Source organism: Carcharhinus amblyrhynchos, chromosome 4 (genome assembly GCF_965287045.1).
Source record: "Carcharhinus amblyrhynchos chromosome 4, sCarAmb.v2.hapA, whole genome shotgun sequence".
Lineage (NCBI taxonomy): Eukaryota > Metazoa > Chordata > Chondrichthyes > Carcharhiniformes > Carcharhinidae > Carcharhinus > Carcharhinus amblyrhynchos.
Genome location: NC_137327.1, coordinates 140,119,798 through 140,143,394, shown reverse-complemented (window position 1 = coordinate 140,143,394; position 23,597 = coordinate 140,119,798). Strand labels below are relative to the sequence as shown.

The following is a 23,597-nucleotide window of genomic DNA, read 5'->3' as shown; positions in this document are numbered from 1 at the left end:
CCTACTCCTGCTCCTATTTCTTATTTTCTTATGTAACACATCCTTTCACTGCTACCTTCTGTCTTCTATGATCAAGCCAGTTCTGTATCCACCTTGCCAGCTCACTTCTGATCCCATGCACTTCACCTTCTGCACCAGTCTGCCATGAGGGACCTTGTCAAAGGCCTTCCTGAAGTCCATGTGGACAACATCCGCTGCCCTACCCTCGTCTGTCATCTTTGTCACTTCCTCGAAAACCTCGATCAAGTTTGTGAGACATGAGCTCCCCTTAACAAAACCATGTTGCCTCTTGGTAATACGTTCACTTATTTCCAAATGGGAGTAAATCCTGTCTTGAAGAATTCTCTCCAATCATTTCCCTACCACTGACTGAAGGCTCACTGGCCTGTAATTATCAGGATTATTCTTTCTATCCTTCTTAAACAAAGAAACAACATTGGCTGGTCTCCAATCCTCTGGGACCTCCTCTGTAGCCAGTGAGGATACAGAGATTTCTCTGAAAGCTCCAGCAGTGTCCTCCCTTGTCTCTTCAATATTTTGAGGTATATCTCATCAGTCCTTGGGGACTTGCCTCCTTAATGTTTCTCAGGAACCCCAATACCACCTTTTTGATCTCAACGTGACTCAAACTATCTGCACCTTTTCCCAGATTCCTTCTCTTTGGTGAATACTGACTCATTTAATACCTTGTCCGTTTCCTCTGGCTACACGCATAAGATTCCCTCCCCTGTCATCGAGTGGGCCAACCCTTTCTTTGGCAACCCTCTTGTTCTTTATATATGTATAAAAAGCCTTGGAATTTTCCTTAATCTTGCTTGCCAATGATATTTCATGACTCCTTTAGCCCTTCTTGATTAAGTTTCTTTCCACTTTCAAAACATAAGAAATAGGACCAGGAGTAGGCCATCTAGCCCTTCGAGCCTGCCCCGCCATTCAGTAAGATCATGGCTGATCTGAAGTGGCTCAGTTCCACTTTCCCGCTTTCTCCCCATAACCCTTAATCCCCTTGTCTACCAAAAACCTATCTACCCGCGTTTTAAATATATTTAGCGAGGTAGCCTCCACCACTTCAACGGGCAGAGAATTCCAGAGATTCACCACCCTTTGAGTGAAGAAGTTCCTCCTCAACTCTGTTCTAAACCGCCCCCCCTTATCTTGAGGCTGTGCCCTCTAGTCCTGCTGTCCTTTCTGAGTGGGAAGAACCTTGCCACCTCTACCCTATCCATCCCTTTCATCATCTTATACGTCTCAATAAGATCCCCCCTCATCCTTCTAAACTCTAATGAGCACAAGTCCAGTCTATTCAGCCTCTCCTCATAGCTCAACCCCCTCAACTCCGGTATCAGCCTAGTGAACCTCCTCTGCACTCCCTCCAGGGCCAAAATATCCTTGCGCAAGTGCGGCGACCAAAACTGCACTCAGTACTCCAGCTGCGGCCTCACCAGTGCCCTATACAGTTGCAGCAAGACCTCCCTACTTTTATATTCAATCCCCCTCGCTATGAAGGCCAGCATCCCATTTGCCTTCCTGACCACCTGCTGCACCTGCAGACTGGGTTTTTGCGACTCATGCACAAGGACCCCGAGGTCCCTCTGCACCGTCGCATGCTGCAGCTTTTCGCCCTGTAAGTAGTAGTCCTTCCTACTATTATTCCTACCAAAGTGGATAACCTCACACTTGCCAGCATTGTATTCCATCTGCCAGGTCCTCGCCCACTCGCTCAGCCTATCTCGGTCCCTCTGCAGACTTTCTACATCCTCCTCACAATTGCAAAAACCCAGCTTGCAGGTGCAGCAGGTGGTCAGGAAGGCGAATGGGATGCTGGCCTTCATAGCGAGGGGGATTGAATATAAAAGTAGGGAGGTCTTGCTGCAGCTGTATAGGGCATTGGTGAGGCCGCAGCTGGAGTACTGTGTGCAGTTTTGGGCGCCGCACCTGCGCAAGGATATTTTGGCCCTGGAGGGAGTGCAGAGGAGGTTTACTAGGCTGATACCGGAGTTGAGGGGATTGAGCTATGAGGAGAGGCTGAATAAACTAGGCTTGTACTCGTTAGAGTTTAGAAGAATGAGGGGAGATCTCATTGAGACGTATAAGATGATGAATGGGGTGGATAGGATAGAGGTGGAGAGACTCTTCCCGCTCAAAAAAGACAGTAGGACTAGGGGGCACAGCCTCAAGATAAAGGGGAGGCGGTTTAGAACGGAGTTGAGGAGGAACTTCTTCACTCAAAGGGTGGTGAATCTCTGGAATTCTCTGCCCGTTGAAGTGGTGGAGGCTGCCTCGCTAAATATTTTTAAGAAGCGGGTTGATGGGTTCTTGATAAGAGAGGGGATTAAGGGTTATGGGGAGAGGGCGGGAAAGTGGAACTGAGCCACAACAGATCAGCCATGATCTTATTGAATGGCGGGGCAGGCTCGAAGGGCTAGATGGCCTACTCCTGCTCCTATTTCTTATGTTCTTATTATGTTCTTATGTGTCATCAGCAAATTTCGACACCTTACACTCGGCTCCCTCCTGTAGATCATCTATATAAATGGTAAATAGCTGAGGCCCCAGCACCGATCCCTGGGGCGCTCCACTAGTCACCAACCGCCAATCCGAATAGCACCCATTGACACCCACTCTCTGCCTCCTATTTGACAGCCAATCCCCTATCCACGCTAACACCTTACCCCCAACTCCATGCCCCCTAACCTTGTGTAACAACCTTTTGTGCGGCACCTTATCAAACGCCTTCTGAAAATCTAGAAACACCATATCCACCGGTTCCCCTCTATCCACCGCACTAGACACATCCTCATAGAATTCCAATACATTCGTCAGACATGACTTCCCCTTAACGCATCCGTGCTGCGTCTGCTCTATCAAACAGTTCTTCTCAAGATGCCTTGCTATTTCCTCTTTGATGACGGATTCAAGCATTTTTCCTACAATAGACGTTAAACTAACCGGCCTATAATTCCCTGCCTTTTGTCTGCTACCCTTTTTAAACTGCAGCGTAACATTAGCCGTTTTCCAATATTCCGGCACTTCCCCGGAATCCAGTGAGGTTTGGAAAATAATCACCAAGGCATCCACTATCACCTCTGCCATTTCCTTCAGAACCCTTGGATGCATTCCATCCGGTCCTGGGGACTTGTCCACCATCAGTCCCTCTAGCCTGTCGAGCACTGCCTCTCTAGTAACAATGATCTCATTCAGGCCCTCCACTCCTACCATCTTTCCATCGTTAACACCCGGCAAACTATTCGCGTCCTCCTCCGTGAAGACCGAAGCAAAGAAGTTATTCAAGGCCTCAGCCATTTTCTCATCCCCCACCACTAAATCCCCCCCTCTCATCCTCTAAGGGTCCAACATTCACCCTAGCCAGCCTCCTCTTTATATATTTATAAAAACTCTTACTATCCTTCTTCATATTTAGCGCTAGCCTAGATTCATAGTGTATCCTTCCTTTCTTTATCAACCATTAGGAAGGGGAAAACACGGGTGATGGGGAGCACTCCGGTGGATGTCCCCCTTCAAAATAAGTACTCCGGCCTGAGTACTACTGGGGGGGACAGCTCATCTGAGGGAGGAAGCGATGGCCAGCTCTCTGGAGCTGAGCCAGTGAGCCAAAAAATCAAAAAGGGAAGCAGAAAGGTAGTATTAATAGGGGACTCCACAGTGAGGGGCGCGGACAGGCGTTTTTGTGGACGTAGAAGGGAGTCGCGGATGGTGGTTTGTCTCCCTGGGGCTGGGATCCAGGATGTCTCTGGGCGGGTCCCAGACATCCTGAAAGGGGAGGGTGAGGAACCGGAGGTAGTAGTACATATAGGTACGACTGATGTAGGTAAGAAGAGGGAGGCACTCGTGAAAAAGGACTATAGGGAACTGGGTAGGCAGCTGAGGAAGAGAAAAGCAAAGGTAGTAATCTCAGGATTGCTGCCTGTGCCAAGGGAGAATGAGGGAAGAAATGAAATGAGGTGGAGGGTGAATGCGTGGCTGAGGGACTGGTGTAGAGGGCAGGGATTTCGGTTCCTAGATCACTGGGACCTCTTTAGGGGTAGGTGGGACCTCTATAGTAGGGACGGGTGGCACTTAAATACCAGGGGGACTAGTATCTTGGCGGGAAGACTGGCTAAGGCTACTGGGGGGACTTTAAACTAGAAAGGATGGGGGGAGGGAACTGTGTTGGGGAAACTGGGACGGAGGAGGTTCGCTCCCAGGTAGGGGAGGACCGCAGGCAGTATGGGAGGGAGGTTAGACAGGTGGTGGAGATGGGAAATGCCCAGACTGAGGGGCTGAAGTGTATATATTTTAATGCAAGGAGTATAGTGAATAAGGTAGATGAGCTTAGGGCGTGGATAGCTGTTTGGGATTGTGATGTGGTGGCCATTACGGAGACTTGGATGTCTCAGGGACAGGACTGGGTACTTCAGGTGCCAGGCTTCAGGTGCTTCAGGAAGGACAGGGAGGGTGGCAGAAGGGGTGGTGGCGTGGCACTGTTGATCAGGGATAGTGTCATGGCTACAGAGAAAGAGGATGTCGTGGAGGGATTGTCTACAGAATCTCTGTGGGTGGAAGTTAGGAACAGCAAAGGGTCAAAAACTTTGCTGGGTGTAATCTATAGGCCGCCCAATAGTGACAGGGAAGTTGAAGTGAAAATAGGGAAACAGATTCTGGAGAGATGTTTTAATAACAGAGTTGTCGTGATGGGAGACTTCAATTTCCCAAACATCGACTGGAATATCCCTAGGGTAAGGGGTATAGATGGGGAGGAGTTTGTTAGGTGTGTTCAGGAGGGTTTCCTGACGCAGTATGTGGACAAGCCTACGAGGGGAGAGGCTGTACTTGACCTGGTACTGGCGAATGAACCAGGGCAGGTGATGGATCTTTCGGTAGGTGAGCATCTTGGAAATGGTGACCGTAATTCTATCTCCTTCACAATTGCGTTGGAACGAGATAGGATCAGGCAGGCTAGGAAGGTGTTTGTCTGGGGTAAGGGGAGATACGAAGAAGTCAGGAAGTTACTTGGACAAATAAACTGGAAGGAGGCGTTCTTAGGGAAAAGTACCGAAGGAAGGTGGCAGATATTCAAGGAATGTGTGTCTGGAGCTCTGAATGACAACGTTCCGATGAGACGAGGGGGTTTTGGTGGGTCGAGGGAACCGTGGTGCACAAAGGATGTGTTGAACCTAGTCAGGAAGAAAAGGAAGGTGTACAAGAGGTTCAGGGAATTAGGAGATGTTAAAGATCTTGAGGAGTATAAGGACTGTAGGAGGGAACTTAAAAGGGAAATTAGGAGAGCCAGAAGGGGTCATGAGAAGACCTTGGCGGGTAAGATTAAGGAGAATCCCAAGGCCTTCTATAAATATGTGAAAGGTAAAAGGATAAGAAGAGAAGGGATAGGACCTATAAAAGGTGAGGGGGGAAAGGTTTGTGTGGAACCAGAAGAAATGGCAGAGGTGCTTAACGAGTACTTCGCCTCAGTATTCACGGTGGAAGCCGATCTGGGAGATTTTGTTATGGATTTGCAGCAGATGGAAAGGATTGAGTACGTGAATATTAAGGAGGAGGATGTGTTGGAACTTTTGAATTCTATCAAGGTAGATAAGTCGCCGGGACCAGATGGGATGTACCCCAGGATACTGTGGGAGGCGAGGGAAGAGATTGCAGAGCCCCTGGCGATGATCTTTGCGTCGTCAATGGAGACGGGAGAGGTTCCAGAGGCTTGGAGGATTGCGGATGTAGTTCCTATTTTTAAGAAAGGGAACAGAGATAGCCCGGGAAATTACCGACCGGTGAGTCTGACCTCAGTGGTTGGTAAGCTGATGGAGAGGCTTCTGAGGGACAAGATTTACGAACATTTGGAGAGGTTTGACATGATCAGGAATAGTCAGCATGGATTTGTCAAGGGCAGGTCGTGCCTTACAAGCCTAGTTGAGTTCTTCGATAATGTGACTGAACACATTGACGAAGGAAGTGCCGTGGACGTAGTGTACATGGACTTCAGCAAGGCGTTTGATAAGGTCCCCCATGCAAGACTTCTTGAGAAGGTGAGAGGGCATGGGATCCAAGGGCCTTTGGCCTTGTGGATCCAGAACTGGCTTGCCTGCAGAAGGCAGAGAGTGGTTGTGGATGGGGCTTTTTCTGAATGGAGGTCAGTCACCAGCGGAGTGCCTCAAGGATCTGTTCTGGGACCCTTGTTGTTTGTCATTTTCATAAATGACCTGGATGAGGAAGTGGAGGGATGGGTAAGTAAGTTCGCTGATGACACGAAGGTCGGTGGTGTTGTGGATGATCTGGAAGGATGGCAAAAGTTGCAGCAGGACATAGATAGGATGCAGGACTGGGTGGAGAAGTGGCAGATGGACTTCAATGCGGATAAATGTGTAGTCGTCCATTTTGGCAGAACCAACGGGATGAACGAGTACACTATCAAGGGCAGAAGTCTGAGTAGTGTTGAGGAGCAGAAGGATCTTGGGGTCCGGGTCCACAGGACTCTTAAATCGGCCTCGCAGGTGGAGGAGGTGGTCAAGAAGGCGTATGGTGTACTGGCCTTTATTAATCGAGGGATTGAGTTTAGGACTCGGGAGGTAATGCTGGAACTTTATAAGACCCTTGTCAGGCCTCATTTGGAGTATTGTGCGCAGTTCTGGTCGCCTCACTATAGGAAAGATGTAGAAGCTATTGAAAGGGTGCAGAGGAGATTTACAAGGATGTTGCCTGGACTGGGAGGCATGCCTTATGAAGTTAGGTTGAGGGAGCTGGGACTCTTTTCCCTGGAGAGACGAAGGTTGAGAGGCGACCTGATAGAAGTTTACAAAATGTTGAGAGGAATGGATAGGGTGGACTCTCAGAGGCTATTTCCCCGGGTTGAAATGGTCGCTACGAGAGGACACAGATTTAAGGTGCGGGGAGGGAGGTTCAGAAGTGATGTTAGGGGTAAGTTTTTCACTCAGAGGGTGGTGAGTGAATGGAATCGGCTGCCGTCAGTGGTGGTGGAGGCGAACTCGCTGGGGTCTTTTAAAAGACTTCTGGATGAGTATATGGGGTTTAATGAGATTGAGGGTTATAGATAGGTCTGTAGGTTGGTAGGTGATGTGATCGGCGCAACTTGTGGGCCGAAGGGCCTGTTTGTGCTGTAGTGTTCTATGTTCTTCGTCATTCTTTGTTGATACTTAAATCTCTCCCAATCCTCTTCTCGCCCACTACTTTTAGTCACTCTAAATGCATCAGCTTTTAATTTAATACTCTCCTTTATCTCCTTCGTTATCCACAGCTGATTATCTCTTCTCCTACTATCCTTCTTTACCATCGGAATAAATTTCTGCTGAGCACCAAGAAAGATCTCCTTAAAGATCCTCCACCGTTCCTCAGCAGGCCTACCGACCAATCTGCACCCCTAATCTACATTTGCCAATTCCTCTCTCATCCTATCGTACTCCCCTCTGTTCAAACACAGGACACAGGTCCGGGATCCTACTTTCTCCTCCTCCATCTGCATCAGAAACTCCACCATACAATGATCGCTCTTCCCAAGAGGATCCCTCACAACAAGGTCCCTAATTCTACCTGCCTCATTATATAACACCATATCTAAGATAGCTCGCTCCCTCGTTGGCTCCAACACACACTGTTCAAGGAAACTACCCCGGCAGCATTCCAAGAACTCTTCCTCAAGCCCACCGCGTCAGCGTGGGTCGACCAATCAATATGTAGATTGAAATCCCCCATAATTATCGCTGTTCCATTCCTGCACGCAACATTTATTTGCGCGTTTATAGCCCACCCCACCTCTAGGTCATTATTTGGGGGCCTATAGACCACACCCACCAGTGTCTTCCTCCCCTTGCTGTTACTAATCTCTACCCACAACCATTCCACGTTCTGCTCTTTGGCGCCTATACCTTCCCTTACTACCACCACCACCGCGCCCCCCCCCCCCCCCCCACACTTTCCTTCCTAAACACTTGATACCCTGTATTTCCTTGTATTCCACACTTGCTTCATGTGTTCCCAGCTTCCTATCCATGACAAATGCTTCCTTTTTTCTCTTTGTCTAGGCTCACAATATCTCTCGTTATTCATGGTTCCCAAAACTTGCCACACTTTCCTTCATCCTTACAGGAATATGCTGATTCTGAGTCCCTATCAACTTGCACTTGAAAGCCTCCCACATGCCAGATGTTGATTTGCCCTCGAACATCTGCCCCCAATCTACGTTCTTCAGTTCCTGCTTAATATTGTTGTAACTAGCTTTTCTCCTGTTTAGCACCTTATCCATCAGTATTGTGGTCACTGTTCCCAAACTGCTCCCCTACTGAAACGTCGACCTGGCTGGGCTCATTCCCCAATACCGGGTCCTTCCCGAGTTGGACTATCTACATACTGTTTCAAGAAGCCCTCCTGGATGCTCCTTTCAAACTCTGCCCCATCCATACCCCTACCACGAAGTGAGTCCCAGTCAATATAGGGGAAGTTGGAGTTGCACTTGGAGTATTGTGTGCAGTTCTGGTCCCCACATTATAGGAAGGATGTGGAGGCTTTGGAGAGGGTGCAGAGGAGGTTTACCAGGATGTTGCCTGGTATGGAGGGGAGGTCCTATGAGGAGAGACTGAGGGATTTGAGGTTGTTTTCGTTAGAAAGAAGGCGGCTACGAGGGGACCTTTTTGAAACATATAAGATGATTAGAGGTTTAGATAGGGTGGACAGTGATAGCCTTTTTCCTCAGATGGAGAAAGCTAGCACGAGGGGGCATAGCTTTAAATTAAGGGGTGGTAGTTACAGGACGGATGTCAGGGGTAGGTTCTTTACCCAGAGGGTGGTGAGGGATTGGAATGCCCTGCCTGCTGCAGTTGTAAATGCGCCTAGTTTGGGGGCGTTTAAGAGATCCGTGGATAGGTTTATGGATGGTAAGGGTTTGGTTTAGGTTAGAGGGTCATTTTTTTTAACTGGTCGGCGCAACATCGTGGGCCGAAGGGCCTGTTCTGCGCTGTAATGTTCTATGTTCTAAGTTTAAAATCTCCCACCACAACAACCCTGCTACTTTTATACCTTGTCAAAGTCTGCCTGTATATCGTTTCCTCTATCTCCTGCTGGCTGATGGGCGGCCTATAATAAACTCCCAACATTGTGACTACCCCCTTCGTGTTCCTGAGCTCTACCCATATTGCCGTGCTGTATGAGCCCTCCGAGGCGTCCTCCCACAGTACAGCTGTGATACTCCCCTTAACCAGTAGTGCAACTCCCCCACTCCTTTTACATCCCCCTCTATCTGGCCTGAAATACCTGTCTCCTGGAATGTTAAACTGCCAATCCTGTACTTGCCTGTAATAGCAACAACATCATAGTTCCAAGTACTAACCCAAGCTCTAAGTTCATCTGCCTTATCTGCTATACTTCCACATTGAAACAAATCTACTTCAGTCCACCAGGCCCTCTTTGATTCGCAACCACACCTTGCCTGCTCTATCTGAGTCTTACTGGCCCTGCTGTCTGGTTCCCTTTCAGTTAGTTCCCACCCTTCAGCCAAACTAGTTCAAATCATCCTGTGACACTAGCAAACCTCCTGGCTAGAATATTTATGCCTTTCCAGTTTAGATGCAACCTGTCCTCCTTGTACAAGCCCCTGAAGAGACCCCAATGTCAAGATATCTGAAACCCTCCCTCATAAACCAGCTGTTGAGCTGCACTATCTTCCTATTCCTAGCCTCACTAGCACGTGGCACAGGGAGTAATCCTGAGATTACAACCCTAGAAGTCCTGCTTTTTAACTTTCTATCTAACTCCCTAAACTGTTGCTGCAGGACCTCATCTGCATGAACAAATTACTCCTCTGGACACTTCTGTATCTCTCCCCTCTTAGCTCAAATGCGCTCTAGTTTTAGATTCCCCTACCTTTGGGAAAAGATATTGACATCTAATTGATCTATGCCCCTCATTTTATCAACCTCTATAAGACCACTCCTCAGCCTTCTACGCTCCAGAGGAAAAAGTCCCTGTCTATCCAACCTCTCCTTTATAACTCAAACCATCAGGTCTCAGGAGCATCCTAGTAAATCTTTTCTGCACTCTTTCTAGTTTAATAATATCCTTTCTATAATAGGGTGACCAGAACTGTACACAGTGTTCCAAATGTGGCCGTACCAACGTCTTGTACAACTTCAATAAAACGTCCCAACTCTGTATTCAGTGTTCTGAACAATGAAACCAAGTGTGCTGAATGCCTTCTTCACCACTTTGTCCACCTGTGACTGCACCTTCAAGGAGTTATCTACCTGTATCCCTAGATCTCTCTGATCTATAACTCTCCCCAATGCCCTACCATTAACTCAGTAAGTTCTGCCTTGGTTCAATCTACCAAAATAAAGCACCTCACATTTATCTAAATTAAACTCCATCTGGCATTCATCAGCCCACTGGCCCAATTGATCAAGATCCTGTTGCAATCTGAGGTAACTTTCACTGTCCACTATGCCACCAATCTTGGTATCACCTGCAAACTTACTAACCATGCCTCCTATATTCTCATCCAAATCATTAAATGAAAAATATATAAATATATGTAAACAAAAGATAAAAGTCATAAATGAGAAATAATAGTGGACCCAGCAACCCTCTACAACCACCATCTGGCTTCTGTCATCAAGTTAACTTTTACATTTAGATACCTTGCCTGGATCCTGAGAGATTTAACCTCATGCAACAACCTACCATGTCAAAGGCCTTGCTAAAGTCCATGCCTGGTATGGTGGGGAGGTCCTATGAGGAGAGACTGAGGGATCTAGGGTTGTTTTCGTTGGAAAGAAGGCGGCTAAGAGGGGATCTTATCGAAACATATAAGATGATTAGAGGTTTAGATAGGGTGGATAGTGATAGCCTTTTTCCTCGGATGGAGGAAGCTAGCACGAGGGGGCATGGCTTTAAATTAAGGGGGGGTAGCTACAGGACGGATGTCAGGGGTAGGTTCTTTACCCAGCGGGTGGTGAGGGATTGGAATGCCCTGCCTGCTGCAGTTGTAAATGCGTCTAGTTTGGGGGCGTTTAAGAGATCTCTGGATAGGTTTATGGACGAAAAGGGATTGGTATAGGCTAGTGGGTCATTGTTTTTGTAACTGGTCGGCGCAACATCGTGGGCCGAAGGGCCTGTTCTGCGCTGTAATGTTCTATGTTCTATGTTCTATGCTTACAACACCAATTGCACTTCTCTTATCTATCTTCTTGGTTACCTCTTCAAAAAGCTCAATCAAATTTGTGAGACATGATTTTCCACTCACTAAGTCATGCTGACTGTTCCTGATCAGCCCTTGCGTCTCTAAATGCCTGCAGATCCTATCTCTCAAAATATCTTCCAACAACTTACCCACCACAGATGTAGAACAGAGGGATCTGGGAATACAGATGCATAATTCCCTAAAAGTGGCATCACAGGTAGATAGGGTCGTAAAGAGTGCTTTTGGAACATTGGCCTTGAGAAATCAAAGTATTGAGTATAAGAGTTGGAATGTTATGGTGAGATTTTATAAGACATTGGTGAGGCCAAATTTAGAGTATTGTGTGCAGTTTTGGGCACTAAATTACAGGAAGGATATTAATAAGGTTGAAAGAGTACAGAGAAGGTTTGCAAGGATGTGCCAGGACTTGAGAAACTGAGTTACAGAGAAAGGTTGAATATGTTCGGCCTTTATTTCCTGGAGCGTAGAAGAATGAGGGGAGATTTGATAGAGGTGTGTAAAATTATGATGGGTATAGTAAGAGTGAATGCAAGCAGGCTTCTTCCACTGAGGCTAGGGGAGAAAAAAAACTAGAGGACATGGGTGAAGGGAGATATGTTTAAAGGGAATATTTGGGGGGGAGTTCTTTGTACAGAGTGGTGGGAGTCTGGAATGAGCTGCCAGATGAAGTGGTAAATGTGGGCTCACTTTTAACATTTAAGAAAAACATGGACAGGTACATGGATGAGAGGGGTGTGGAGGGATATGGTGCACGTCAGTGGGACTAGGCAGAAAAATGGTTCAGCACAGCCAAGAAGGACCAAAAAGCCTATTTCTGTGCTGTAGTGTTCTATGGTTTCCGCCTTTTTATTTCTCAGTTCTATCCAGATAGACTCTGGCCGACTCAAGAACAACTTCCCTACTGCCATCAGAGTTTTGAATGGACCTACCTCGTATTAAGTTGATCGATCTTTACGTACTACCTATGACTGTTACAGAACTAAGAGATCTAAGGGTACAAGTTCATAGCTCCTTGAAAGTGGAGTCACAGGTGGACAGAATGATCAAGGCGGCATTTGGCATGCTTGGTTTCATTGGTCAGAACATTGAATATAGGACTTGGGATGTCTTGTTGAAGTTTTACAAGACATTGGTAAGGCCACACTTGGAATACTGTATGCAATCCTGGTCACCCTATTATAGAAAGGATATCATTAAACTAGAAAGGGTGCAAAAAAGATTTACAAGGATGCTACCAGTACTTGATGGATTCCGTTATAAGGAGAGGCTGGATAGACTAGGACTTTTTTTCCCTGGAGTGCAGGATGCTGAGAGGTGGTCTTACAGAGGTCTATAAAATAATGAAGGGCATAGATCAGCTTCATAGTCAATATCTTTTCCCGATGGTAGAGGAGTCTAAAACTAGAGGGCATAGGGTTAAGGTGAGAGGGGAGAGATACAAAAGTGTCCAAAGGGGCAATTTTTTCAGAGGGTGGTGAGTGCCTGGAACAAGCTGCCAGAGGCAGGTACAATTTTATCTTTTAAAAAGCATTTAGATAGTTACATGGATACGATGGGTATAGAGGGCCATGGGCCAAATGCGGGCAATTGGGATTAGCTTTGAGGTTTTAAACAAGGGTGGCGTGGACAAGTTGGGCCTAAGGGCCTGTTTCCATGCTGTAAATTTAAAGTCATGAAAGAGCAGAGAGACCTGGATGTATTTGTGCATAAGCTACTGAAGGTTGCAAGGCGGGTTGAGAGAGCACTCACAACATCAAGGCTGTATTACACGAGGCATTGAGTACACGAGCAAGGAGCTGAGAAATATATAAAGTAGAAGCAAGAGTAGGCCATTCAAGCCTGCTGTGCCATTCATTTTGATCATGGCTGATCATATTCAATATCCTGATCTTGCTTCCCCCTGCTGTCGATAAGTTTTGATCCCTTTAGCCCCAAACGTTATATCTTTATAATGAGCAATCTAATCACACAGTAGCCTCAACTACTGTGATACTGAATTTCACAGAATCACCATTCTGAGTGAAGAAATTTCAATTCACCTTCATCCTAAAAGGTGTTTACCCCTTATCCTCAAACCCTTAATTTTTGACTATCGTCAAGGTTCCAGACAACCATCTGGAACCTTGACGAAACCGTGTCGACTCAGTCCTATCATTTTACCGTGCACTTCCAAGTACTCCACGATCTGATCTTTAATAATGGACTCTAAAATCTTGCCACTGACTGAAGTCGGGCTAACCAGTCTATAATTTCCCATCTGCTGCCTTTCTCCCTTATTAAGCAATGTGCTAGTTAGTGCATTGGCCGTGCTAAATTCTCAGTATGACAAAGGGCAATCTGGAACAGGTAACAAATGGTTCCAGTGAGGGCAAGGGTTGTGGAGGAAAGAGCAGAATGTGGTAAGGGAAATAAGATGGGTGACTGCTTTGCTGAACACTTTCAGTCCACCTGCAAGCAGGCCCCAGACCTTCTTGTCCCTTGGGGCAGCACAGTGATTAACACTGCTGCCTTATAGCAGCAGGGACCCGGATCCAATTCCCGGCTTAGGTCACTGTCTGTGTGGAGTTTGCACTTTCTCCTTGCATGGGTTTCCTCCCACAGTTCAAAGATGTGTAGGTTAGGTGAATTCGCTGTGCTAAATTCTCTCTGCACCTGAACAGGCATCGGACTGTGGCGACTAGGGGATTTTCACAGTAACATTCCAAAAATGTGTGGGTTAGATTGATTGGGCGTGCTAAATTGGCTCTCGTGTCAAGGGATGAGTAGAGTAAATATGAGAGGTTACGGGACTAGGGTCTTGGTGGGATTATGGTCAGTCCAGGCTCAGTGGCCTCCTTCTGCACTGTAGGGATTCTGTGATTTTATTCTATGATATATAATGTGAACAGTTGGGGTTCGAGCACAATTCCTGCAGTACTCCAGTAGTCACTGACAGCCAGTTGGAAAAATACCCATTTATCTCCACTCTTAGCTTCTTATCCGCAAACCAGTTTTCGATCTATTTCAAGACACTATCCGCAATTCCACGCATTTTAACTTTCCATAGTAGTCTGCTTAGTGGAACCTTGTTAGCAGTCTTCTGAAAGTCTAAATAAACCACATTCACTTGTTTTCCTCGGTCAACTCTACTAGTGACGTCTTCAAAGAATTCCAATAGAATTGTCAAGCATAATTTCCCCTCTGTGAATCCATGCTGACTTTGTCTGATACCACTGTTTTCCAACTGCTGAGCTATAAGAACATAAGAAATAGGAGCAGGAGTAGGCCATCTAGCCCTTCGAGCCTGCCCTGCCATTCAGTAAGATCATGGCTGATCTGAAGTGGATCAGTTCCACTTTCCCGCTTTCTCCCCATCACCCTTAATTCCCTTGTCTATCAAAAACCTATCTGCCCGTGACTTAAATACATTTAGCGAGGTAGCCTCCATCACTTCAACGGGCAGAGAATTCCGGAGATTCACCAACCTTTGAGTGAAGAAGTTCCTCTTCAACTCTGATTTAAACTGCCCTCCCCTTTTACCTTGAGGCTGTGCCCTCTAGTCCTGCTATCCTTTCTAAGCGGGAAGAATCTCTCTACCTCGACCCTATCCATCGCCTTCATTATCTTATACGTCTCAATAAGGTCCCCCCTCATCCTTCTAAACTCCAACGAATACAGACCCAGTCTATTTAGTCTCTCTTCATAGTCCAACCCCCTCATCTCCGGTATCAGCCTAGTGAACCTCCTTTGTGCTCCCTCCAAGGCCAATATATCCTTTCACAAGTGCGGCGACCAAAACTGCACACAGTACTCCAGCTGCGGCCTCACTAGTACCCTGTACAGTTGCAGCAAGACCTCCCTGCTTTTATATTCTGTCCCCCTCGCTATAAAGGCCTACATTCCATTCGCCTTCTTGATCACCTGCTGCACCTGCAGACTGGGTTTTTGCGACTTGTGCACAAGGGCCCCCAGGTCCCTCTGCACCGTAGCATGCTGCGGCTTTTCGCCTTTTAAATAATAATCCCTCCTACTATTGTTTCTGCCACAGTGGATAACCTCACACTTGCTAACATTATACTCCATCTGCCAGGTCCTCGCCCACTCGCTCAGCCTATCTAGATTGCTCTGCAGACTTTCCACACACCTACACAATTTGCTTTTCCATTCATCTTCGTGTCATCAGCAAATTTCGTCACCCTACACAGCCCCCTTCTCCAGATCATCTGTATAAATGGTAAATAGCTGAGGCCCCAGCACCGATCCCTGCGGCACTCCACTAGTCACCAACCGCCAATCAAAATAGCACCCATTGATACCAACTCTCTGCTTCCTTTTAGACAGCCAATCCTCTATCCACTCTAACAGCTTACCCCCAACTCTGTGCACCCTAACCTTCTGTAGCACCCTTTTGTGAGGCGCCTTATCAAACGCCTTTTGGAAATCCAGAAACACCACATCCACCGGTTCCCCTCTGTCTACCGCACTAGTCACATCCTCATAGAAATCCAATAAATTCGTCAAACACGACTTCCCCTTAACAAATCCGTGCTGCGTCTGCTCTATCAAACCATTCTTTTCTAGGTGCCTCGCTATTTCCTCTTTGATGACAGATTCTAGCATTTTTCCAACTACAGACGTTAAACTAACCGGCCTTTAATTCTCTGCCTTTTGTCTGCTACCTTTTTTAAACAGCGGTGTAACATTAGCCGTTTTCCAATCTTCCGGCACTTCCCCGGAATCCAGCGAATTTTGGTAAATAATTACTAAGGCATCCACTATCACCTCTGCCATTTCTTTCAGAACCCTGGGATGCGCTCCATCCGGTCCTGGGGACTTGTCCACCTTCAGTCCCATTAGTCTGTCAAGCACTACCTCTCTAGTGACAGTAATTGCATTCAGGCCCTCAACTCCTACCATCTTTCTATCTAAGATCTGGCAAACTGTTTGTGTCGTCCTCCGTGAAGACCGAGGCAAAAAACTTATTTAAGGCCTCAGCCATTTCCTCATCTCTCACCGCTAAATCCCCCCTCTCATCCTCTCAGGGTCTAACATTCACTCTAGCCAGCCTTCTGTTTATATATTTGTAAAACCTTTTAGTGTCCTTTTTTATATTTAAAGCTAGTTTAGCTTCATAACCTATCTTTCCTTTCTTTATCACCTTAGTCATTTTTTGATTTTTACATTTTTCACAATCTTCTAATCGCCCACTAGTTTTAGCCACTCTGAACATATCAGCTTTTAATTTAATACTCTCCTTTATTTCATTAGATAACCACGGCTGGTTATCCCTTCTCCTACAGTCCTTCTTTACCATCGGAATATATTTCTGCTGAGTACTGAAAAAGATCTCCTTAAAAATCCTCCACTGTTCCTCAGCCGTCCTGCCAACCAATCTGCGTCCCCAATCTACATTTGCCAATTCCTCTCTCATCCTATCGTACTCCCCTCTGTTCAAACAGAGAACACAGGTTTGGGACCCTACTTTCTCATCCTCCATTTGCATCAAAAATTCAACCATACTATGATCACTCATCCCAAGAGGATCCCTCACAAGAAGATCTCTAATTCTACCTGCCTCGTTACACAACACCACATCTAAGATAGCTCGCTCCGTCGTAGGTTCCGTCACATACTGTTCATGGAAACTATCCCGACAGCATTCCAAGATCTTTTCCTCAAGCCCACCGTGTCCGACTTGGGTCATCCAATCAATATGCAGATTAAAATCCCCCATAATTATCGCCGTTCAGTTTCTGCACGCATCATTTATTTGCTTCTTTATAGCCCTCCCCGCCTCTTAGTTATTATTTGGGGGCCTATAGACCACACCCACCAGCGTCTTCCTCCCCTTACTATTCCTTATCTCTACCCACAACGATTCCACGTTTTGCTCTTTGGAGCCTATATCTTCTCTTACTACCGCCCTGATATTATCCTTAATTAACAGAGCTACCTCACCCCCTTTTTCCTCCCGTCTATCCTGTAGTTCCCTCTTTTCTCTCTACCTTCCTTTCTGAATAGCAGGTTTACATTAGCTACCCTCCGCTGTATGGGAATCATCACAGAGTCCAAAGAATTCTGGAAAATGACCACCAGTGTACCTACTATTTCCAGGGACCCTTCCTTAAGTACTCTGGAATGAAGATTATCAGGCCTTGGAGATGTATCCACCTTCAATCCCATCAATTTCCCTAAAACCATTTTTCTACTGATACTGATTCATTTCAACTCCTCACTAAAATTTGCTTCTTTCAGAACTTCTGGTACATTATATTCATGTCCTCCTTTGGGAAGACAGGAGCAAAGTACGGATTTAGTTCCTCTGCTATTTTTTTGTTCCCCATTATAAATTTTCCCATTTCTGACTGTAAGGGGCCTAAGGTTAAGTTGAACTTTTTACAAAATATTAAATAAAAGTAAATTACTGCGGATGCTGGAATCTGAAACCAAAAGAGAAAACGCTGGAAAATCTCAGCAGGTCACATGTCCACATATCTGCCCTTGGCTTGCTGCAATGTTCCAGTGAACCTCAGTGCAAACTGGAGGAAGAGCATCTTATCTTCCGACTAGGCACTTTACAGCCTTCCGGTCTCAAAATCAAATTCAACAACTTCAGATGATTTGCTCTATCCCACCTCGACCCCTTTGTTTTCATTCTATTTTAATTTTTTACGATTCTCTACCATTTATTTCTTTATTGTCTTTCCTCATTCCTCCCCCCATCTTCATTTTAGCTTCTCTGCCTTTTGGTCATTCACACCCTCTATTCTTTCTGTGGACAGACATTAACAGTCATTTTCCCTGGTTTCTGTGGCTGTAGCTCTTCTTTCATTCCCTCCCCCTGCAGTATAAATATCTCCCACTTTCTATGCCTTTTAGCTTTGACGAAGGGTCATCTGGACTTAATGTCAGCTCTTTCCTCTCCTTACAGATGCTGCCAGACCTGCTAAAATTTCCCAGCATTTTCTCTTTTGGTAATGAGAGACAATGATTTGTCTTCACCTTAGGGTATTGCATCCAGTTCTGGGTGCTGCACTTCAGCAAAGATGTGAAGGCATTTGAAGGTGCAGATAAAAGTCACAATAATGGTCCCAGGCTTGAGGAACTTCAGCTATTAAAAGATTGGAAAATTTGGGACTGATTTCCTTGAAGAAAAAAGGGCTGGATACGATTTGATAGAAGTATTCAAAATCCTGAATGGTTTGACAGAGTAGATAGGAAGAAACTTTCCACGTGTAAAAGGATTGCGAACCATGGGGCACAGATTTTAAGTAATTAGTAAAAGAAGTGGTGACATAGGGAAAGACTTTTTCATACAATGTGTGGTTAGTCTGGAATGCACTATCAGAGTACGGTGGAGGTACATTCAGTCAAAGCATTCAGGAGAGAATTAGACTTATCTGAAAAGGAAAAATGTTCAGGGTTACAGGGTGACGATGGAAGAATGATACTTGGTGAATTGCACATGTGATGAGCTGGTGCAGGGACAGTGAGCTGAATGGCCTCATTCTGCCTTATAACCATTTAGTGATTCTGTAATATTTCTTGTCTTTATGATGTTGTAAATGATTCTTGCCTTTGTTTTTACTTTGTGTGTACATTCACCTTTGTAGAGGGAACGGTCTCCTCATTGCAGCAGTCCCACAATTACAGGACCAAAGTGTGGGTTCTGTCATGCTGGTGATGAAGAAAATGAAAGCAGAGGAAAACTCCACACGTCAAATGCTAAAAAAGTTGCAGCCCATTACAAATGCATGGTAAGTGCATTGAATAGTGTTCAAAACACTTGGGAATAGGCATTACCAATATATTTTATTCAGTCTGATGTATTTTGGGCCAGTTTTTACATCTAAACATCAGAGTTCCTCTGTCCTATTTGTCATGTTTGTCGTACATCATCGTTTTCATATCATTATTTTGTGTAAACCGTGTTAAGTGAACAATGTGGCATAATACATCTGTCCATGGCAGGAAACTCCCAAATGTTTTGAAATGGCTCAAAGACACATAATCCATCATGTTGAATCGCTGAGGGCACATCAAAGCAGGTCCCAGAGAAAACTCAGTGCATTGGGATCCCATCTGACATTTCTGGCTTCGTGGCTGTATAAGTAAGATCTCCAAATTAAATCACTGGAGCTCAAATTATTAAATATTATCCCAAAATGATATATTTAATGTTAGAAAACCCAATGTGGAATCCAAATCATTATGAATGATTATGTAGTGCTGGGAAATGGGAAAATCTGTATTTAAATTTTGCTGAGAAAATACATTTTATCGAAACCTTTCTTTTTGAACTCATCAGTACAATCGCAAGAATTTTCATGTTGGGGAAACAACTTCCTGCTGCATGAGAAGAGGATGCTGATTGGTTGGCAGATGGGCTTTGATTGGCAATGGTGTTGCGTGGAGAGTGCACCAGTTAATGGTGACTGATAGTTAACTGCCAATCATCGTTTGAAATTTAAATTGGGCAGCTTGACTCTGGTCAAGACATTACTGTATGAAATGAACCAGCAAAGGCCACTACTTTTTTCTTTAGCGAAGGAAACTGTGATGCATGTATGTGTTTTTTTTTTCTGTCTGCAAAAAACAGGGCGCTGTAAATGTAGCTTGAAGTACGTGCAAAAGAGCCACACTGACTCCGACTGACTATCTTAGTGTCAGTAGAATGTCCCTTTTGCTGTTTACAACAGGCAAGGTAGCGACCATACCCAACCAGCTTGTGCTTGTAAAGCTCAAAGCATTCCAACGTTAGATCTAATTCCACGATTGAACAATATTTGCTAAGTTGGGGCATGAATGAGCCAAATAGGTTTTTACAATCGCCCCGATCTCCCGCAGCTCGCATGCACCCCCTCCATCTCTGCCTTACTGTCCAGCAAGAGGAAAACCAGCATTCTAGCTTGATCAGATGGTGGTTAGGTTTTGAGTCCATCAATGTACTGAACTGCATTTGTCTCATAATACTGTTCTGATTCCACCCATTTGATGTGACTTCGATAGAATCATAGAATCCCTACTGTGCAGAAGGCAGCCATTTGGCTCATCAAGTTCATACTGACCACAATCCCACCCAGGCCTATTCCCACAACAGCACATTTACTCTGCTAATCCCCTGACACTAGGGTCAATTTAGCATGAGCAGTCAGTCTAACCTGCACATCTTTGCAGATCTTTTGCATTTCACCACAGATCTTAAAGATTCTATATTTTTCCAACTCCTCACTTTGCAGTGACTTTGCCACTTTGTGTTATAATAAATCTATATTTCTTGTCATAAATTTTCAGACCTTTTGAACTTTGGCCCCTCTCATCCCTAACTTAAACAAAAAAGGAATCTGTGAAACCTGGTCCTGTCTCTTCTGACAAAATCTTTAGTTAAAACTTTAAGTAAACTTTAGTTACAAATAGCTGTATGCGGCACAATATTTTAATAAAGCTTGTTTTTAATTCTAGCTATTTTCTTCTGGTACTGTCCAACTTACAAATTCATCTAGAAAAGATTTTGGCGATTTTGATATTAAAACAGTCATTCAAGAAATCAAAAGGGGAAAAAGAATGGTTCGTATCCTAATTCAATTTGTGCAAAATTTGCGATGCGAATTAATACTCTGAATGGTGCCATTGTTTCTGTTCAGTCAATGTTTTAGATATAATTGTGATCAAATCAGAATGTTGACCATTTAGTGTATGATGTACTTTATTGACTGGGGGACAGTTTGACTTGAGGCAAAGTATAAGCTCTGCTTATTTATCCTGAGTGGATCTTAAACTTCTTAATACTTGCATTGTGATATTGAGAATGAGCGTAGAACAGTTAAAGCACAGAAGACTCATTGTGACTGTGCTGGCTTGTAGAAGTAGCTGTTAATCTGATTGCCTTACTGTTTCTTCATAACCCTGCAAAAGTTTCCTCTTCATTTATCTAATCAAAATGTTTTGCTTCCAATATACTTCAGCATTATGCACAGTTTATTAAATTATAGAATAACAATGTACACAATTCATGCTAGCAATTCAACGTGCATGAAATTTTTATCGTTACTGTGCTCGGGTAGTGTAGTGTTCCACAATGTGGGCTCTTTCACTGTTTAACTGTTTATTGGGCTTTATTTTTTTGAGCTGTCGAAGAAATGGGGGAGAAACCTGGCATTCTTTCTTTTGTAGTGGATAGCGCTTGGATAAGCAATGTTTTATTTTTCTAAATGTGAATAACTTGTTTGTAAAATTTCAGAAATGTACATTATGCAGTCAAATAGGTGCAACTATTGGCTGTGAAATTAAAGCTTGCATCAAGACTTATCATTACCACTGTGCAGTTGAAGATAGAGCCAAATTCATTGAGAACCTTGATCGAGGGATCTACAGGTACTGAACTCTACTAATGGTTATTTATCCGTTTTATTTCCCCATTTTAATCTTATTAAGGTGTATACTTTCCTCCTTTTGTGTGACGTATAAGCATCCATTTTGACTATCCCAACATCATAGATATCAGCCTTGCACCAATTTGTGATATCAAACAGCTGAAGGCACCAGATACAGCAAAGACTGTAGTCCCTTATTAAAACGGACTGTGGAACCAAGAAATTGTGTTCCAGAATTAGCAATAAAAAACATTGTAAGTGTGTTTACAAATATACAAGAAGGAAGAGAGTAGCTGAAGTAAAAATTGGTCCCTTTAGAAGAAGAAACAGGACAAATTAGTATGGGGAATGAGGAAATGGCAGGGGTATTGAGCAAATATTTTGCCTAGCTTCACCATAGAAGTCATGAGTTGCGTACAAAAATTAGAAGGCAACCAAAATGCGAGAAGAAAATAAGGTATTAATATCACTAGGGAACAAGTCCTGTGGCAATATGAGGGAATAAAATCCAGCAAGTCCTAAAGATAGATGGCCTACGTGCCAGGATTTTAAAAGTGATAGCTACATAGTTAATTGTTCTGGTTATGATTTTCCAAATTTCCCTAGATTCTGGAATGGTCCCAGCAAACGTAACACTGCTATTCAAGAAAGGAGGGAGAGAGAAAACAAACTACAGGCCTGTTAGAGTCTCAAAAAAGTTAGTATGCAGTCAGCAAGTAATTAAGAAGGCTAATGGAATGTTGACCTTTAATGCAAATGGGTTGGAGTATCAAAGTAGGAAAGGCTTGCTGCAACTGTACAGGGCATTGGTGAGACCACACCCTAAAGTACTGTGTCCAGCTTTGCCCACCTTAAGTGCATAGTTGTGTTGAAGGCAGTTCAGAGAGAGGGCATTGTTGAATTGGAGGCAGCTGAGAGAAATTTAACTTGGCTGATTCTTGGAATGAAGTGGTTGGCTTTAGAGGAATGGTTGAGTACGTTAGGCCTACACCCATTGAAGTTTAGAAGTATTAGGGGTGATCTTATTGAAACATAGGCTTCTAAGTAGGCTTGTTGGGAAGGGGATGTTTCCCCTCATGGAAGAATCTAGAATTAGGGGGACACAGTTTCAAAATAAGTGGTGTCCCATTTAAGCTCATAAACTGTCCTGCTTTTTAGCCTTCTGCCCAGTCTACGAAGGCCACGTTTACCCCCATGCCTGTGATTAGCTTTAACTCCAAAATGCAAGTGTGGGACTCCAGTATCTCACCCTGAAACTGAATTTTGAATTCTATTATGCTATGATCACTGTCCCTCAGAGGATCCTTTAACTATGAAGTCATTAATTAATCCCTGCTCATTACCCAGTACCAAGTCTAGAATAACTTGCTCTCTGGTTGGTTCCACAACATATTGCTCCAAGAAACAAATCTCTAGTACATTCATTGAGCTTATCCTTGAGGCTGTCTTTTCCAATTAGATTAATCCAATCTATGTGCATTTTAATTCACCCATGATTATCGCTGTACCTTTCTTACAAGTTCCCTGTATTTCCTAGTTGATACTGTGTCTCACTGCGAAACTACTGTTGGGGACCTATAGAATTCACCTACCAGGGACTTCTTTCCTTTGCTATTTCTTATTTTTACCCAGACTGATTGTACATCTTGATATCAAATGTTTATATCACTTCTCGCTACAGCACTGATCCCATCCTTCATGAGCAAAACTACACCACATCCTTTTTCTTTCTGTTTATCCTTCTGAAACATTGAGTACTGTTTGATATTTAATTCCCCCACCTGGTCTCCTTGTAACCATGTCTCAGCAATTGCTACCAAATCAAACCCCCTTTGTCTCTATTTGTGCTGTGGATCGCCCTGCCCCACCCCACCCCACCCCAAATCCTATCTACAGTCCTAATTATGCGACTCACCAGGACTCTGGTTCAAGCATGATTTAGGCAAAGACCGTCCTATTTGAACAGTTCCATCATTCTCCAGTACAGGAGCAGTGTCCCATGAATTTGAAACCATTTCTCCCACACCAAT

At 44.6% G+C, this 23,597-nt stretch overlaps 1 protein-coding gene across 4 annotated transcripts in view; it reads left to right on the top strand.

Annotated features, from left to right (window-relative positions):
• The window catches only part of phf6 (PHD finger protein 6), a 93,600-nt gene that overhangs the window by 45,680 nt on the left and 24,323 nt on the right, over nucleotides 1–23,597 (top strand). For all 4 annotated transcript variants that reach the window (XM_080187974.1, XM_080187973.1, XM_080187975.1 and 1 more), the window contains exons 8-10: nucleotides 18,808–18,951; nucleotides 20,657–20,761; nucleotides 21,435–21,568. In XM_080187974.1, the coding sequence (XP_080044100.1) occupies nucleotides 18,808–18,951; nucleotides 20,657–20,761; nucleotides 21,435–21,568 (383 nt within the window). The remainder of the gene's footprint in view (nucleotides 1–18,807; nucleotides 18,952–20,656; nucleotides 20,762–21,434; nucleotides 21,569–23,597) is intronic.